General features: G+C 39.1%; 1 protein-coding gene and 1 pseudogene across 1 annotated transcript in view; one reads left to right on the top strand and one right to left on the bottom strand.

Moving 5' to 3' along the window:
* Positions 1 to 6,157, bottom strand: part of LOC145876893 (uncharacterized) — a 62,064-nt gene extending 55,907 nt beyond the window's left edge. The window contains exon 1 of the mRNA XM_082972229.1: positions 5,596 to 6,157. Within this exon, the coding sequence (XP_082828355.1) occupies positions 5,596 to 5,917 (322 nt within the window). The 5' untranslated portion in view covers positions 5,918 to 6,157. The remainder of the gene's footprint in view (positions 1 to 5,595) is intronic.
* Positions 6,158 to 16,129: 9,972 nt separating this feature from the next.
* Positions 16,130 to 18,842, top strand: LOC145876885 (uncharacterized; annotated as a pseudogene).
* Positions 18,843 to 19,128: the final 286 nt, after the last annotated feature.

Below are 19,128 nucleotides of genomic sequence, written 5' to 3'. Positions count from 1 at the left end.
ATAACGACTGCTGGTGTAGCCTATTACCAGAAACTATAGGAGCATAACGACTGTAGCCTATTACCAGAAACTATAGGAGCATAACGACTGCTGGTGTAGCCTATTACCAGAAACTATAGGAGCATAACGACTGCTGGTGTAGCCTATTACCAGAAACTATAGGAGCATAACGACTGCTGGTGTAGTCTATTACCAGAAACAATAGGAGCATAACGACTGCTGGTGTAGTCTATTACCAGAAACTATAGGAGCATAATGACTGCTGGTGTAGCCTATTACCAGAAACTATAGGAGCATAACGACTGCTGGTGTAGCCTATTACCAGAAACTATAGGAGCATAACGACTGCTGGTGTAGCCCATTACCAGAAACTTTAGGAGCATAACGACTGCTGGTGTAGCCTATTACCAGAAACTATAGGAGCATAACGACTGCTGGTGTAGCCTATTACCAGAAACTATAGGAGCATAACGACTGCTGGTGTAGCCTATTACCAGAAACTATAGGAGCATAACGACTGCTGGTGTAGCCTATTACCAAAAACTATAGGAGCATAACGACTGCTGGTGTAGCCTATTACCAGAAACTATAGGAGCATAACGACTGCTGGTGTAGCCTATTACCAAAAACTATAGGAGCATAACGACTGCTGGTGTAGCCTATTACCAGAAACTATAGGAGCATAACGACTGCTGGTCTAGCCTATTACCAGAAACTATAGGAGCATAACGACTGCTGGTGTAGTCTATTACCAGAAACTATAGGAGCATAATGACTGTAGTCTATTACCAGAAACTATAGGAGCATAACGACTGCTGGTGTAGTCTATTACCAGAAACTATAGGAGCATAACGACTGCTGGTGTAGTCTATTACCAGAAACTATAGGAGCATAACGACTGCTGGTGTAGCCTATTACCAGAAACTATAGGAGCATAACGACTGCTGGTGTAGCCTATTACCAGAAACTATAGGAGCATAACGACTGCTGGTGTAGCCTATTACCAGAAACTATAGGAGCATAACGACTGTAGTCTATTACCAGAAACTATAGGAGCATAACGACTGCTGGTGTAGCCTATTACCAGAAACTATAGGAGCATAACGACTGTAGCCTATTACCAGAAACTATAGGAGCATAACGACTGCTGGTGTAGCCTATTACCAGAAACTATAGGAGCATAACGACTGCTGGTGTAGCCTATTACCAGAAACTATAGGAGCATAACGACTGTAGTCTATTACCAGAAACTATAGGAGCATAACGACTGCTGGTGTAGCCTATTACCAGAAACTATAGGAGCATAACGACTGTAGTCTATTACCAGAAACTATAGGAGCATAACGACTGCTGGTGTAGCCTATTACCAGAAACTATAGGAGCATAACGACTGTAGCCTATTACCAGAAACTATAGGAGCATAACGACTGCTGGTGTAGCCTATTACCAGAAACTATAGGAGCATAACGACTGCTGGTGTAGCCTATTACCAGAAACTATAGGAGCATAACGACTGCTGGTGTAGTCTATTACCAGAAACAATAGGAGCATAACGACTGCTGGTGTAGTCTATTACCAGAAACTATAGGAGCATAACGACTGCTGGTGTAGCCTATTACCAGAAACTATAGGAGCATAACGACTGCTGGTGTAGCCTATTACCAGAAACTATAGGAGCACAACGACTGCTGGTGTAGCCTATTACCAGAAACTATAGGAGCATAACGACTGCTGGTGTAGCCTATTACCAGAAACTATAGGAGGACAACGACTGTTGGTGTAGTCTATTACCAGAAACTATAGGAGCATAACGACTGCTGGTGTAGCCTATTACCAGAAACTATAGGAGCATAACGACTACTGGTGTAGTCTATTACCAGAAACTATAGGAGCATAACGACTGCTGGTGTAGTCTATTACCAGAAACTATAGGAGCATAACGACTGCTGGTGTAGCCTATTACCAGAAACTATAGGAGCATAACGACTGCTGGTGTAGCCTATTACCAGAAACTATAGGAGCATAACGACTGCTGGTGTAGCCTATTACCAGAAACTTTAGGAGCATAACGACTGCTGGTGTAGCCTATTACCAGAAACTATAGGAGCATAACGACTGCTGGTGTAGCCTATTACCAGAAACTATAGGAGCATAACAACTGCTGGTGTAGCCTATTACCAGAAACTATAGGAGCATAACGACTGCTGGTGTAGCCTATTACCAGAAACTATAGGAGCATAACGACTGCTGGTGTAGCCTATTACCAGAAACTATAGGAGCATAACGACTGCTGGTCTAGCCTATTACCAGAAACTATAGGAGCATAACGACTGCTGGTGTAGTCTATTACCAGAAACTATAGGAGCATAATGACTGTAGTCTATTACCAGAAACTATAGGAGCATAACGACTGCTGGTGTAGCCTATTACCAGAAACTATAGGAGCATAACGACTGCTGGTGTAGTCTATTACCAGAAACTATAGGAGCATAACGACTGCTGGTTTAGTCTATTACCAGAAACTATAGGAGCATAACGACTGCTGGTGTAGCCTATTACCAGAAACTATAGGAGCATAACGACTGCTGGTGTAGCCTATTACCAGAAACTATAGGAGCATAACGACTGCTGGTGTAGCCTATTACCAGAAACTATAGGAGCATAACGACTGTAGTCTATTACCAGAAACTATAGGAGCATAACGACTGCTGGTGTAGCCTATTACCAGAAACTATAGGAGCATAACGACTGCTGGTGTAGCCTATTACCAGAAACTATAGGAGCATAACGACTGCTGGTGTAGCCTATTACCAGAAACTTTAGGAGCATAACGACTGCTGGTGTAGCCTATTACCAGAAACTATAGGAGCATAACGACTGCTGGTGTAGCCTATTACCAGAAACTATAGGAGCATAACGACTGCTGGTGTAGCCTATTACCAGAAACTATAGGAGCATAACGACTGCTGGTGTAGCCTATTACCAGAAACTATAGGAGCACAACGACTGCTGGTCTAGCCTATTACCAGAAACTATAGGAGCATAACGACTGCTGGTGTAGTCTATTACCAGAAACTATAGGAGCATAACGACTGCTGGTGTAGCCTATTACCAGAAACTATAGGAGCATAACGACTGCTGGTGTAGCCTATTACCAGAAACTATAGGAGCATAACGACTGCTGGTGTAGTCTATTACCAGAAACTATAGGAGCATAACGACTGCTGGTGTAGCCTATTACCAGAAACTATAGGAGCATAACGACTGCTGGTGTAGCCTATTACCAGAAACTATAGGAGCATAACGACTGCTGGTCTAGCCTATTACCAGAAACTATAGGAGCATAACGACTGCTGGTGTAGTCTATTACCAGAAACTATAGGAGCATAATGACTGTAGTCTATTACCAGAAACTATAGGAGCATAACGACTGCTGGTGTAGCCTATTACCAGAAACTATAGGAGCATAACGACTGCTGGTGTAGTCTATTACCAGAAACTATAGGAGCATAACGACTGCTGGTTTAGTCTATTACCAGAAACTATAGGAGCATAACGACTGCTGGTGTAGCCTATTACCAGAAACTATAGGAGCATAACGACTGCTGGTGTAGCCTATTACCAGAAACTATAGGAGCATAACGACTGCTGGTGTAGCCTATTACCAGAAACTATAGGAGCATAACGACTGTAGTCTATTACCAGAAACTATAGGAGCATAACGACTGCTGGTGTAGCCTATTACCAGAAACTATAGGAGCATAACGACTGTAGCCTATTACCAGAAACTATAGGAGCATAACGACTGCTGGTGTAGCCTATTACCAGAAACTATAGGAGCATAACGACTGCTGGTGTAGCCTATTACCAGAAACTATAGGAGCATAACGACTGCTGGTGTAGCCTATTACCAGAAACTATAGGAGCATAACGACTGCTGGTGTAGCCTATTACCAGAAACTATAGGAGCATAACGACTGCTGGTGTAGCCTATTACCAGAAACTATAGGAGCATAACGACTGCTGGTGTAGCCTATTACCAGAAACTATAGGATCATAACTACTGCTGGTGTAGCCTATTACCAGAAACTATAGGAGCATAACGACTGCTGGTGTAGCCTATTACCAGAAACTATAGGAGCATAACGACTGCTGGTGTAGCCTATTACCAGAAACTATAGGAGCATAACGACTGCTGGTGTAGCCTATTACCAGAAACTATAGGAGCATAATGACTGCTGGTGTAGCCTATTACCAGAAACTATAGGAGCATAACGACTGCTGGTGTAGCCTATTACCAGAAACTATAGGAGCATAACGACTGCTGGTGTAGCCTATTACCAGAAACTATAGGAGCATAACGACTGCTGGTGTAGTCTATTACCAGAAACTATAGGAGCATAACGACTGCTGGTGTAGTCTATTACCAGAAACTATAGGAGCATAACGACTGCTGGTGTAGTCTATTACCAGAAACTATAGGAGCATAACGACTGCTGGTGTAGTCTATTACCAGAAACTATAGGTGCATAACGACTGCTGGTGTAGCCTATTACCAGAAACTATAGGAGCATAACGACTGCTGGTGTAGCCTATTACCAGAAACTATAGGAGCATAACGACTGCTGGTGTAGCCTATTACCAGAAACTATAGGAGCATAACGACTGTAGTCTATTACCAGAAACTATAGGAGCATAACGACTGCTGGTGTAGCCTATTACCAGAAACTATAGGAACATAACGACTGCTGGTGTAGCCTATTACCAGAAACTATAGGAGCATAACGACTGCTGGTGTAGCCTATTACCAGAAACTATAGGAGCATAACAACTGCTGGTGTAGCCTATTACCAGAAACTATAGGAGCATAACGACTGAATTTATGAAGGCCAGCAGCAGCGGGAGGAGTAGGCTAAGTAGAGTTTTTTTTCTCATGGTTAGGCTATCTTGTTTCAGAGGGGTGTCATCAATAGCCCATAATGACAAAGGGAAAACAGGTTAAAAAATACAGAAATACCTTATTTACTGAAGTATTCAGACCATTTGCTATGAGACTCGCAATTGCTTTCAGGTGCATCTTGTTTCCATTAATCATCCTTGAGATGTATCTACAACTTGAGGGATGGGAAAAATGCAACCATCCATGATATCAACATTCTAGTTTTAACCATGTTTTGAGGATATACAGTGTTTGTTTATACTTACTGACAAACATTGGAGTAAAACAAATAGCTTATATTTTGGGTTCTGATGGGGTACGACAGTTGAACTAAGCTCATGAGGCATTTATAAGTGATTTATTCAAGAAACAGATGGGTACATATCATTAATGTATAAGTCCCTAAATGGATGTAACAACTGCTGATTGCCCCTTTAAGAGAACATCTTGGGCTAATCTAATAGGAGATATTGAGGACTACAGTATTTCAGGCATTGTCATTGGATGCATTTGATCAATTGTTAACGTTTTGTTGATGGTCCACTCTTGATGTTCTACACGTTACAGTGTAGCTTCAGCCATTCCTACAGAACAACATTAAAGTGTAGAACCCCTTTACTGCATATTGGTTCAACGACTGCAGAGACGGTACTTACTGGTGTTAAACAGATCTCCAACCTCCTCTTCTTCCTCCAATGTGACAGTCATCTCCCCCTCTTCCTCTTTCACTCCATAAACTGCATCCTCCTCCTCTTCTTTTACTGTAACATCCTCCTCCTCTTTCACTCTGAATGCGTCTTCCTCTTCTTTCACTGAAACGTCTTTCTCTTCTTCTTCTTTCACGGTAACAGCTTCACCCTCTACTTGTTTTTGTATTGTAACATTCTTCTCTTCCCCCTCCTCTTTCACAAGAGCTTCTTTCTCCGTCCAGCAGACCTCCTCTTCTTTAGCAGGAGGAGAGTAGCTTAGTGAACTCATGGTCGGGGATGTTAGCTAGCTAGCATTAGCGACTAGCCTAGTTCTAAGCTAACTTAGCAAACCAGCTAGCTGACAAAAAACGTAAATATATAATTAAACGGGCCAACAAGTACATACGACAGAAGTGTGTTTAATACACAGCGACAAATATACACCAAACCAGTGTAAAGAGCGTGAATGTTGTAGCTATGTTTGCTAGAAAGCTACCGAGGTGTCTGACTAGCTGTTGTTGTTGAAGGAGCGTCCCGTCCACTAGATTAGACGTCACACATGCAGCATCGCCTGAACCTAAAAGACGCACATCGCCATCTGCTGACTGGACTGGGCAACGCAGTTGAGGAACCAAACGTTTATTTTTCATTTATTTCAGAAAAGTTGATTATTATATTAAGTCGGTCAAAGAGAAGCATGTGTTGATTGATTCGTTTTTAATGAGTTAGAATTTAATACAAACTTTACACCCACTACATATTTTCATTGAACCATACTTCTGACATGGATCATTTTGACCCCAGAGGCATATCTTTTATCATAGCCAAAATGTGGTTCATTCAATTATTCAAATTTTTAATGACTTTGTCAAACAACTTGTTCTTAATAAATTTAAATCATGGTTTAGTGTTTCTGTATCAAAATTGACTTTTAATTCAAATCCTTTGGAGTCATTTTGACCCCAGCCAAAAGCACCTTTGTTAAATAGGACGTTTATTTCAAATCAAATCACATTTTATTGGTCACATACACATGTTTAGCAGATATTATTGTGGGTGTAGCGAAATGCTTGTGTTTCTAGCTGCGACAGTGCAGTAATATCTATCAAGTAATATCTAACTATTTCACAACATATACCCAATAAACAAACATCTAAGTATTTGAATCTAGGTTTCTCTGTAGACATGATCCATCCCACCAGAGGGTGGAGGGGCTCCTGTATCAGTGGTTTTGACAGATAGACACCTGCAGACACACTGTATAGTGCGTGTACTCTCCATGTACTCTCCTAAGATTGGACTTTTCTATACCACGTATCACATGACTGTGTACAAAACTGCCAGTGGTAGAAAACTCTGCCAGAGGTAGAAAGCCCTGCCAGTGATATACAGAGCATTCGTTAAGTATTCCGACCCCTTCACTTTTTCAACATTTTGTTACGTTACAGCCTTATTCTAAAATTGTATAATTTTCCCCCCTCATCAATCTACACAAAATACCCCATAATGACAAACCAAAAACAGTTTGACATTTTTGCAAATTGATTAACTTAAGTATTCAGACCCTTTGCAATGAGACTCGAAATTGAGCTCAGATGCATCCTGATTCCATTGATCATCCTTGAGATGTTTCTACAACTTGATTGGAGTCGACTTGTGGTAAATTCAATTGATTAGACATGATTTGGAAAGGCACACACCTGTCTATATAAGGTCCCACAGTTTACAGTGCATGTCAGAGCAAAAACCAAGCCCTGAGGTCAAAGGAATTGTCCATAGAGCTCTGAGACAGGATAGTGTCGAGGCACAGATCTGGGGAAAGGTAGCAAAAAATGTCTGCAGCATTGAAGGTCCCCAAGAACACAGTGGCCTCCATCATTCTTAAATGGAAGAAGTTTGGAACCACCAAGACTCTTCCTAGAGCTGGCTGCCTGGCCAAACTGAGCAATCGGGGGAGAAGGGCCTTGGTCAAGGAGGTGAACAAGAACCCGATGGTCACTCTGACAGAGCTCCAGTGTTCCTGCCAAGTTAGCAGCTACTCTTCCTGGGGTTTATTATGGATCCCCATTAGTTCCTGCCAAGTTAGCAGCTACTCTTCCTGGGGTTTATTATGAATCCCCATTAGTTCCTGCCAAGTAAGGTCAGGGAGCTCCGCCCCTTTCAAGCAAAAGGTATAAATGATGGGTTATGAATTAACAGGTATAAATGATGGGTTATGAACAAACAGGTATAAATGATGGGTTATAAATTAACAGGTATAAATGATGGGTTATGAACTAACAGGTATAAATGATGGGTTATGAATTAACAGGTATAAATGATGGGTTATGAATTAACAGGTATAAATGATGGGTTATGAACTAACAGGTATAAATGATGGGTTATGAATTAACAGGTATAAATGATGGGTTATGAATTAACAGGTATAAATGATGGGTTATGAACTAACAGGTATAAATGATGGGTTATGAATTAACAGGTATAAATGATGGGTTATGAATGAACAGGTATAAATGATGGGTTATGAATTAACAGGTATAAATGATGGGTTATGAATTAACAGGTATAAATGATGGGTTATGAATTAACAGGTATAAATGATGGGTTATGAATTAACAGGTATAAATGATGGGTTATGAATTAACAGGTATAAATGATGGGTTATGAACTAACAGGTATAAATGATGGGTTATGAATTAACAGGTATAAATGATGGGTTATGAATTAACAGGTATAAATGATGGGTTATGAATTAACAGGTATAAATGATGGGTTATGAACTAACAGGTATAAATGATGGGTTATGAATTAACAGGTATAAATGATGGGTTATGAACTAACAGGTATAAATGATGGGTTATGAATTAACAGGTATAAATGATGGGTTATGAATTAACAGGTATAAATGATGGGTTATGAATTAACAGGTATAAATGATGGGTTATGAATTAACAGGTATAAATGATGGGATATGAATTAACAGGTATAAATGATGGGTTATGAACTAACAGGTATAAATGATGGGTTATGAATTAACAGGTATAAATGATGGGTTATGAATTAACAGGTATAAATGATGGGTTATGAACTAACAGGTATAAATGATGGGTTATGAATTAACAGGTATAAATGATGGGTTATGAACTAACAGGTATAAATGATGGGTTATGAATTAACAGGTATAAATGATGGGTTATGAATTAACAGGTATAAATGATGGGTTATGAATTAACAGGTATAAATGATGGGTTATGAATTAACAGGTATAAATGATGGGATATGAATTAACAGGTATAAATGATGGGTTATGAACTAACAGGTATAAATGATGGGTTATGAATTAACAGGTATAAATGATGGGTTATGAATTAACAGGTATAAATGATGGGTTATGAACTAACAGGTATAAATGATGGGTTATGAACTAACAGGTATAAATGATGGGATATGAATTAACAGGTATAAATGATGGGATATGAATTAACAGGTATAAATGATGGGTTATGAATTAACAGGTATAAATGATGGGTTGTGAATTAACAGGTATAAATGATGGGTTGTGAATTAACAGGTATAAATGATGGGTTATGAATTAACAGGTATAAATGATGGGTTATGAATTAACAGGTATAAATGATGGGTTATGAACTAACACCCCTCATAGCCTGGTTCCTCTCTAGGTTTCTTCCTTGGTTCTGGCCTTTCTAGGGAGTTAATTAATCCCCTCCAGGCATTTCATTACATTCAGGACTTCTTACTGTTTTTTTTTTATTGGGCCATCAAAGCTGTCTCAGTGAGAGACTAGTTGATTATGGACTAACAGTCTAACAGTCTGAAGGTCACAACTCACGTTATTCTGGTTAAACAGAGAGAGACCAGTTGATTAAGGAGTGGGGATTTTTTGACAATTAGGAAATAATGTCATGTTTTACTCGTACCTCAGCCAGCATTGTGAATGGTTAGGAAATAATATGTCATGTTTTACTAGTACCTCAGCCAGCATTGTGAATGGTTAGGAAATAATATGTCATGTTTTACTCGTACCTCAGCCAGCATTGTGAATGGTTAGGAAATAATATGTAATGTTTTACTCGTACCTCAGCCAGCATTGTGAATGGTTAGGAAATAATATGTCATGTTTTACTCGTACCTCAGCCAGCATTGTGAATGGTTAGGAAATAATATGTCATGTTTTACTCGTACCTCAGCCAGCATTGTGAATGGTTAGGAAATAATATGTCATGTTTTACTAGTACCTCAGCCAGTATTGTGAATGGTTAGGAAATAATATGTCATGTTTTACTCGTACCTCAGCCAGCATTGTGAATGGTTAGGAAATAATATGTCATGTTTTACTAGTACCTCAGCCAGCATTGTGACTGGTGTCTGAGGCGATGACATACTAGACCATGACAGTAAATATAATACTTAGGTGTTTTTAGTCATCCATGAAAGGTCTGGGGTGGTTCTGTGGTTATAAGTTACTGACCTTGGAATACATTTCTGGCCATGCTGGCAGGGTCTGAATCAAACCCAATGTCCACCTGGTACACTGGCAGGGTCTGAATCAAACCCAATGTCCACCTGGTACACTGACAGGGTCTGAATCAACCCAATGTCCACCTGGTACACTGACAGGGTCTGAATCAACCCAATGTCCACCTGGTACACTGACAGGGTCTGAATCAAACCCAATGTCCACCTGGTACACTGACAGGGTTTGAATCAAACCCAATGTCCACCTGGTACACTGGCAGGGTCTGAATCAACCCAATGTCCACCTGGTACACTGGCAGGGTCTGAATCAAACCCAATGTCCACCTGGTACACTGACAGGGTCTGAATATACCCAATGTCCACCTGGTACACTGGCAGGGTCTGAATCAAACCCAATGTCCACCTGGTACACTGGCAGGGTCTGAATCAAACCCAATGTCCACCTGGTACACTGACAGGGTCTGAATCAAACCAATGTCCACCTGGTACACTGACAGGGTCTGAATCAACCCAATGTCCACCTGGTACACTGACAGGGTCTGAATCAACCCAATGTTAAGGGGAGGGAAGATTGGTCAAGAGGGTGATGATTATTGTTGTTCTACTGCCTGATTGTTATGCAACAACACTGTTTACAAAAGCTTTGTTAAATCAGCACAACAGTTTTCAGCTGTGCTAACATAATTGCAAAAGGGTTTTCTACTGATCAATTAGCCTTTTAAAATGATAAACTTGGATTAGCTAACACAACGTGCCATTGGAACACAGGAGTGATGTTTGCTGATAATGGGCCTCTATACGCCTATGTAGATATTCCATAAACAATCAGCTGTTTCCAGCTACAATAGTCATTTACAACATTAACAATGTCTACACTGTATTTCAGATCAATTTGATGTTATTTTAATGGACAAAAAAAAGTGTTTTTCTTTCAAAAACAAGAACATTTCTAAGTGACTCCAACCTTTTGAACGGTAGTGTTAATCATTTTAGAATAAGGCTGTAATGTAACAAAATGTGGAAAAAGTGAAGGGGTCTGAATACTTTCCGAATGCACTGTATTGTTACACCATGTAGGAGCAGTATAGACCTAGTCTGTTCATTATATACATCTACATGATGTATTGTTACACCATGTAGGAGCAGTATAGACCTAGTCTGTTCATTATATACATCTACATGATGTATTGTTACACCATGTAGGAGCAGTATAGACCTAGTCTGTTCATTATATACATCTACATGATGTATTGTTACACCATGTAGCAGCAGTATAGACCTAGTCTGTTCATTATATACATCTACATGATGTATTGTTACACCATGTAGCAGCAGTATGGAGGTACAGTGGGGGACAAAATTGTTGACACCCTTGATAAAGATGAGCAAAAACAACTCTATAAAATAAAGAATTCAAATACTTCTATGTAAAAAAAAGGGTGAATTATATTATTGTATGCTGAAACAATTGCTCAGAGAAAGAGATTTAGTTGAACATGTTATTCTCAAAAGGTAAGGGTCTGAATTACTGCCACCCATGTTTTCAATACTCCAGCACCCTCCCTTTGGGAGGAAAACGACACTGAAATGTTTTATGAGATTAGAGAACACATTGGGTGGGATCTTAGACCCTTCCTCCATACAGAATCTCTCCAGGTCTTTGATTTATTTAGTCTGTCTTATGGACTGCCCTGTTCAATTCAAACCACAGGTTTTCAATGGAGTTCAAGTCCGAAGACTGAGATGGCCATTAAAAATGTTGATTTTGTGCTCAATTAACCATTTCTTCTTGGATGTTGATGTGTCTTGCTGGAAGATCCACTTATGGCCAAGTTTCAGCCTCCTAGCAGAGAGGTAACCAGGTTTTGGGCTAAAATATCCTGGTACTGGGTAAAGTTTATTTATTTATTTTATACAGTAATTTTTTCTCATCTTTATCAAGGGTATCAATAACTAGGTGCTTATTTTGATATGTAGTTATTTGACTGAATCAGAAATACAGATGTGGAGTAGAGGTTAAGTTTGTTTTAAATTCTCATAAAAAAATCTGAACTAATCAAACAACACTTGTTGCTCTTTGTACGTGTTGATATAATATTCATATTTAATGGAGAGGAAAAAAACGTTTCCCTAAACTGCTTTATAATATTATAATTCAATGAAGAATAAAAATAGTTTTCCCTCCTCAACTGCGTTTCCTCCCTCCAGACAGCAGATGGCGATATGTGTCTTTCAGAATATGTTTCTAGTGTGACGTATAATCTAGTGGACGGAACGCTTCTTCAACAACTGCAGCCACCTCGGTAGCTCGCTAGCCGACAAAGTCTGAACATTCAAGTTTTTTAGACACTTTCCTGGTTTAATTGTAACTGTGATTTAAACATACTTATGTGTAAACAACTAGCTACCCCATTTAATTTAATATTTACGTTGTAAGTCAACTAGCTGGCTGGTTAAGTTAGCACTAGCCTAGCTAGCTAACATCCCCGACCATGCGCTCACTAAGTTACTCTCCTCCTGCTAAAGAAGAGGGCTGTTGGACGGAGAAAGAAGCTCTGGGGCTGAACGTTGTCGTGAAAGAGGAGAAGGAAGAGGAGGATGTCACAATACAACAAGAAGTAGAGGGTGAGGCTGTTACCGTGAAAGAAGAAGAGAAAGACGTTACAGAGAAAGAAGAGGAAGACGCGTTCAGAGTGAAAGAGGAGGAGGATGTTACTGTGAAAGAAGAGGAGGAAGTGAAAGAAAATGAAGACGTTTTTGGAATGAAGGATGAAGAGGGGGAGATTACTGTCACATTAGAGGAGGACGAAGAAGAGAAGACTGGAGAACTGATTAACACCAGTAAATACAGTGAGTACTATCTAATAAAACAGGGACATTGATCTGATTAACACCAGTAAATACAGTGAGTACTATCTAATAAAACAGGGACATTGATCTGATTAACACCAGTAAATACAGTGAGTACTATCTTATAAAACAGGGACATTGATCTGATTAACACCAGTAAATACAGTGAGTACTATCTAATAAAACAGGGACATTGATCTGATTAACACCAGTAAATACAGTGAGTACTATCTAATAAAACAGGAACATTGATCTGATTAACACCAGTAAATACAGTGAGTACTATCTAATAAAACAGGGACATTGATCTGATTAACACCAGTAAATACAGTGAGGACTATCTAATAAAACAGGGACATTGATCTGATTAACACCAGTAAATACAGTGAGTACTATCTTATAAAACAGGGACATTGATCTGATTAACACCAGTAAATACAGTGAGTACTATCTAATAAAACAGGGACATTGATCTGATTAACACCAGTAAATACAGTGAGTACTATCTAATAAAACAGGGACATTGATCTGATTAACACCAGTAAATACAGTGAGTACTATCTAATAAAACAGGGACATTGATCTGATTAACACCAGTAAATACAGTGAGTACTATCTAATAAAACAGGGACACAAACTCTGCAGTTGTTGAACTAATGTGTGATTTTAAAAGGGCATTCTACACTTGAATATGTTTTTGTACTGTATGAATTGTTCATGACGTCCTCCAGGGATTTTTTAACTTTTCCTGTTGAAAAGTGATATATAAATACAGTAAATTATAAACACACTAAAGGGAAACAAATAAATGTTTTGCGCAAAATAGTGTTTTTTTAACAACTGCAAACTAGAAGGGGTGAGTGATGTCATAGTAAGGCCTCCAAGGAGTTGGCTTGATGGGAAGTCATGATGTCATCCAATAGGAGACTGATCTTCATGTGAATATTCATTATTCTTTTTAAAATCCTTCATGTTCTGTCAAGTTGGTTGTTGATCATTGCTAGAAAGCCGTTTTCAAGTCTTGCTATAGACTTTCAAGACGATTTAAGTCCAAACTGTAACTAGGCCACTCAGGAACATTCAATGTCATCTTGGTAAGCTCCTCCAGTGTAGATTTGGCCTTGTGGTTTAGGTTATTGTCCTGTTAGGACAGTTTTTTGTATTCAGATCTCTGAAATGCTCTCTACCTACGTAACATTTAGTGTCTCCTTATGTTACGCTGGAAAAACAGTTTTCATGGGCACAGAAATCCTAAATCATTTCAGAGTTTGCTAAATCCAATGGTTCTAACCAAGAGTCACCTTAACTTTATTGACAACACCCAAATGGATACTGTCATTAACGTGGTTCTTCAATAATTACACATAATTCTTAATACTGTAGCTGTTTATTTACAGTCACATGTTCAACTATCATCAGCTGATCCAGGAAATCATTTTCTGAATGACAGTCACATGACAAACATCACGACATGCAACAACAACCAAAGTGCTTCTTCATTCATTACTCTGGTAAAGACAGTTATGCCGTGCTCCACGTTGGATCCAACATCCCAAACAAATCGATGTTTATAATGTGTTACTGTCTGGCTGATTTACAGTAGGGTCTCATTACTCTGTTTGTGCACAGAGATACACTCCACGTTGGATCCAACATCCCTACTTTGCTCATAATGTGTAGAGAACTGTTCCTTGATGGATAGGCTATTGTTCAACACACAGAGCTATTTTCCTTTATTCAGGACATTTAGAATGACAACACATTACAGAGTAGCCTAGTGGGATTATTCACAAAATTATCTGGTGATCAGGTTATGAAACGTCACGACAGACATTTTAGTGTCCATGTTTCACCTGAAATATTAAATGATTTCTAGTCCTCCTTCTATGTCGTTGTTAGATAAAGTTATGGGTCCTACAGTAGGTCTATGTTATTGTTAGGTGAAGTTATGGGCCAATTTGTTAAACACTTAGTGTACAAACCCTCATTGTCAGGCTGATGTTAAAGCTAGCCAAAGAGCATTTTACTGGTTGAAGTGTTTTTTAAGTGTAAAGCAGTTGATTTGCGACAATAACACAAACATATTAAGCAGGAGGTTCAAACGAGCTTTACAATTATAATCCAAAAGTAATGTGAAATGCACTCATATGCAACCTGTAAATGGAGGCTATTTTTGCTGTCAGCCTATGAGAACTCTCCTGAGTTTTCCCCCACAGTGCTGAATTAGTGAATAGACAGAACTTAATGTGAGTTTACTTGAGTAGCACTCCTGATCTTGTCCTGATAGTGCGCTGTAATATTCAGAATACATTGTGAAAAACGATCATCTTCGCTCACCATTTTTGCTCCAGGCAGATATACTACATCCATAACTAGTGGTTTCCTCATTACCAGATATCCTACATCCATAACTAGTGGTTTCCTCATTACCAGATATACTACATCCATAACTAGTGGTTTCCTCATTACCAGATATACTACATCCATAACTAGTGGTTTCCTCATTACCAGATATACTACATCCATAACTAGTGGTTTCCTCATTACCAGATATACTACATCCATAACTAGTGGTTTCCTCATTACCAGATATACTACATCCATAACTAGTGGTTTCCTCATTACCAGATATACTACATCCATAACTAGTGGTTTCCTCATTACCAGATACACTACATCCATAACTAGTGGTTTCCTCATTACCAGATATACTACATCCACAACTAGTGGTTTCCTCCTTACCAGATATACTACATCCATAACTAGTGGTTTCCTCATTACCAGATATACTACATCCATAACTAGTGGTTTCCTCATTACCAGATATACTACATCCATAACTAGTGGTTTCCTCATGACCAGATATACTACATCCATAACTAGTGGTTTCCTCATTAGCAGATATACTACATCCATAACTAGTGGTTTCCTCATTAGAATGGAGGAGTTTCTACAACCAAATTGCGTGTGCATCGCTGCAATTTTAGCAAACACAGAAAGGGGCCTATATTGGAGGCCAAAGGTCATCTGGCACACTGCTTAGGTCTTGACTGTCTTGTCAAATGTTGTACAACTTCATGGGTACTCTCTGGTCATCCCTTTTTACCTCAAATAAACAGTGGATTTCTGCTGTTGTGGGCATTTAACCATCTGTATGACTTTGTTGTTCACACAGGAGAGATGGGACTATCGTGGATCCTCTGGGGAGCCTCAACAACCTCATGATGCTGACGAGGCAGAGAAGAGTCTCTCCAGATCAGAACTCCTCAAGAAACACCTGCAGAGACCCACAGGGAAGAAATCTCACTGCTGCTCTGACTGTGGGAAAAGATTCACCTCATCAGAAAAACTTAAAATACATCAAAGAATTCACACTGAAGAGAAACCTTTTGGCTGTTCTCAATGTGGGAAGAGTTTTACCAAGTCAAGAAGCCTGATATCACATCAGAGAACACACACAGGAGAGAAACCTTTTAGCTGTAATCAATGTGGAAGGAGTTATGCCCTGTTAGGTAGCCTGACAGCACATCAGAGAACACACACAGGAGAGAAATCATTTAGCTCTACTCAATGTGGGAAGAGTTTTTTTAGTTCTAGCTGTCTGAAGAGACACCAGAAAACACACACAAGAGAGAAAGCTTTTAGCTGTAATCAATGTGGAAGGAGTTATGCCCTGTTAGGTAGCCTGACAGCACATCAGAGAACACACACAGGAGAGAAACCTTTTAGCTGTAATCAATGTGGAAGGAGTTATGCCCTGTTAGGTAGCCTGACAGCACATCAGAGAACACACACAGGAGAGAAACCTTTTAGCTGTACTCAATGTGGGAAGAGTTTTTTTCGTTCTAGCTGTCTGAAGAGACACCAGAAAACACACACAGGAGAGAAACCTTTTAGCTGTAATCAATGTGGAAAGAGTTTTACCCAGTCAAGAAGCCTGATATCACATCAGAGAACACATACAACAGAGAAATGAGAGAAACCATATAGCTGTACTCAATGTTGGAAGAGTTTTATTTCATCTAGACAGCTGAAGATACACCATAGAACACACACAGGAGAGAATACTTTTAGCTGTAATCAATGTGGAAGGAGTTATGCCCTGTTAGGTAGCCTGACAGCACATCAGAGAACACACACAGGAGAGAAATCATATAGCTGTACTCAATGTGGGAAGAGTTTTTTTTGTTCTAGCAGTCTGAAGGTACACCATAGAACACACACAGGAGAGAAATCATATAGCTGTGATCAATGTGGGAAGAGTTTTTTTCGTTCTAGCCATCTGAAGATACACCATAGAACACACACAGGAAAGAAATCTTTTAGCTGTGATCAATGTGGGAAGAGTTTTACTACAACTAGCAGTCTGACTAAACACCAGAGAACACACACAGGAGAGAAACCTTATGGCTGTGATCAGTGTGACAAGAGATACTTTGATAAAAGCTCTCTGATTAATTAAACACCAGAAAATTCATGAAGGAGTTGTTTCATGATATCAATGAAATAATGTCACAATGTAGAATGTTTAAACATTGTAGTAGGAGTATTTTAATGATGTCACAATGTAGAACCCTAAACGTTTGTCCCCTGTTCTATTGATTTCAACATGATATGGATATTAGCCTCAGGGGGAAAATCCAGACTCTGAATTGGAAGAGTTACTATTTATGAGATTTAACAAAAAGTGACAAAAAAAATGTATTACACTTACCATGTTGGTGACCCACTTGAATCAAAATGCAACACTTCGAAATGTTTAGGTTTTCAATATATCACCAACTGTTTCTGCTTATTGGTTATTGATTTGGACACGTTAAAACTGTGTTTTGACATTGGGGATATCCCACCTAGCAACATGTCATTGAAAAGACGTTGAAAATAAGACTATGCCCGACATCCAATATATGTTCGTTGTAGTTGAAAGTGAAAGTTGAAAAGAGGTATTTTCTGGTCGTTTTTTCAATGACTTGAAAACAGCTTCATTTCAACGTACTTGCAGCCTATACACATGGACGCAGTATAATAAATTGGTCTATAATCAATTTTATTAACAATCCTACATCACTCCAGTATTTATTTACAACATTCAAGTGCTAATTGTCTTTATTCCACTACTGAAGAAGCATGACTCAAATCACCTCATATTTATAAAAAATAAAATAAAAAAGTACAATTTTTTTTTTATGAAATATATGCATTCACTACTGTACGTCGCTCTGGATAAGAGCGTCTGCTAAATGACTAAAATGTAAAATTTAAAAAATTTAAAACATTCAGCCTGACAAAATCAGATTTTTTTTATTATTTCATGCCTCACCATTAGGTTCTTTATTGTCAATATGTATTAACAAAGGGGTGTACATTTGGTTTTGATATTTCATATTTACAATTCATGTAATACTTATTCATGCAACCAACTGACAATTTTTGGGGTACAATTATATTGACATTGTTATCCTGCTTTTAGAATATCAGGGTTCATTCCCAGATGTGCCAACCCAAATGTACTAGAGCATGACATTGGGGACTGGGCCCCGATCCAACAACATGCCTATCTAGTGAACCCTGAATAGAGAGAGAAGCTCTGCAGTGAGGTGGAAAGTTACTATGGATATTGCAGGAGTTTCCTCTTGAAATCAGACATGTCTGTGGTGAGGACAACTTGGTTGCTGATTGTCTCAAGGGTGGGCAGTTAAAAAGTTGAGTGTTTTGTGTTTAGCCAGTGCATTGCCATGGATCACAATTTATTATGACTGCATGTTTTTCCGTATTGGAGATGAGTTTTGTTTGGGCTCGTTCCAAGGGGATGAGAGTTCTAGAAGCTAGTGAGTTTTAGGAAGACGAGAGTTCTAGAAGCTAGTGAGTTTTAGGAAGACGAGAGTTCTAGAAGCTAGTGAGTTTTAGGAAGACGAGAGTTCTAGAAGCTAGTGAGTTTTAGGAAGACGAGAGTTCTAGAAGCTAGTGAGTTTTAGGAAGACGAGAGTTCTAGAAGCTAGTGAGTTTTAGGAAGATGAGAGTTCTAGAAGCTAGTGAGTTTTAGGAAGACGAGAGTTCTAGAAGCTAGTGAGTTTTAGGAAGACGAGAGTTCTAGAAGCTAGTGAGTTTTAGGAAGACGAGAGTTCTAGAAGCTAGTGAGTTTTAGGAAGACGA

This window comes from Salmo salar, unplaced genomic scaffold, assembly GCF_965601325.2.
Source record: "Salmo salar unplaced genomic scaffold, fSalSal1 ptg000615l, whole genome shotgun sequence".
NCBI classification, from domain to species: Eukaryota; Metazoa; Chordata; class Actinopteri; order Salmoniformes; family Salmonidae; genus Salmo; species Salmo salar.
Note: the sequence above shows the minus strand (reverse complement) of the source record. Positions and strands in the feature narration are given on the sequence as shown.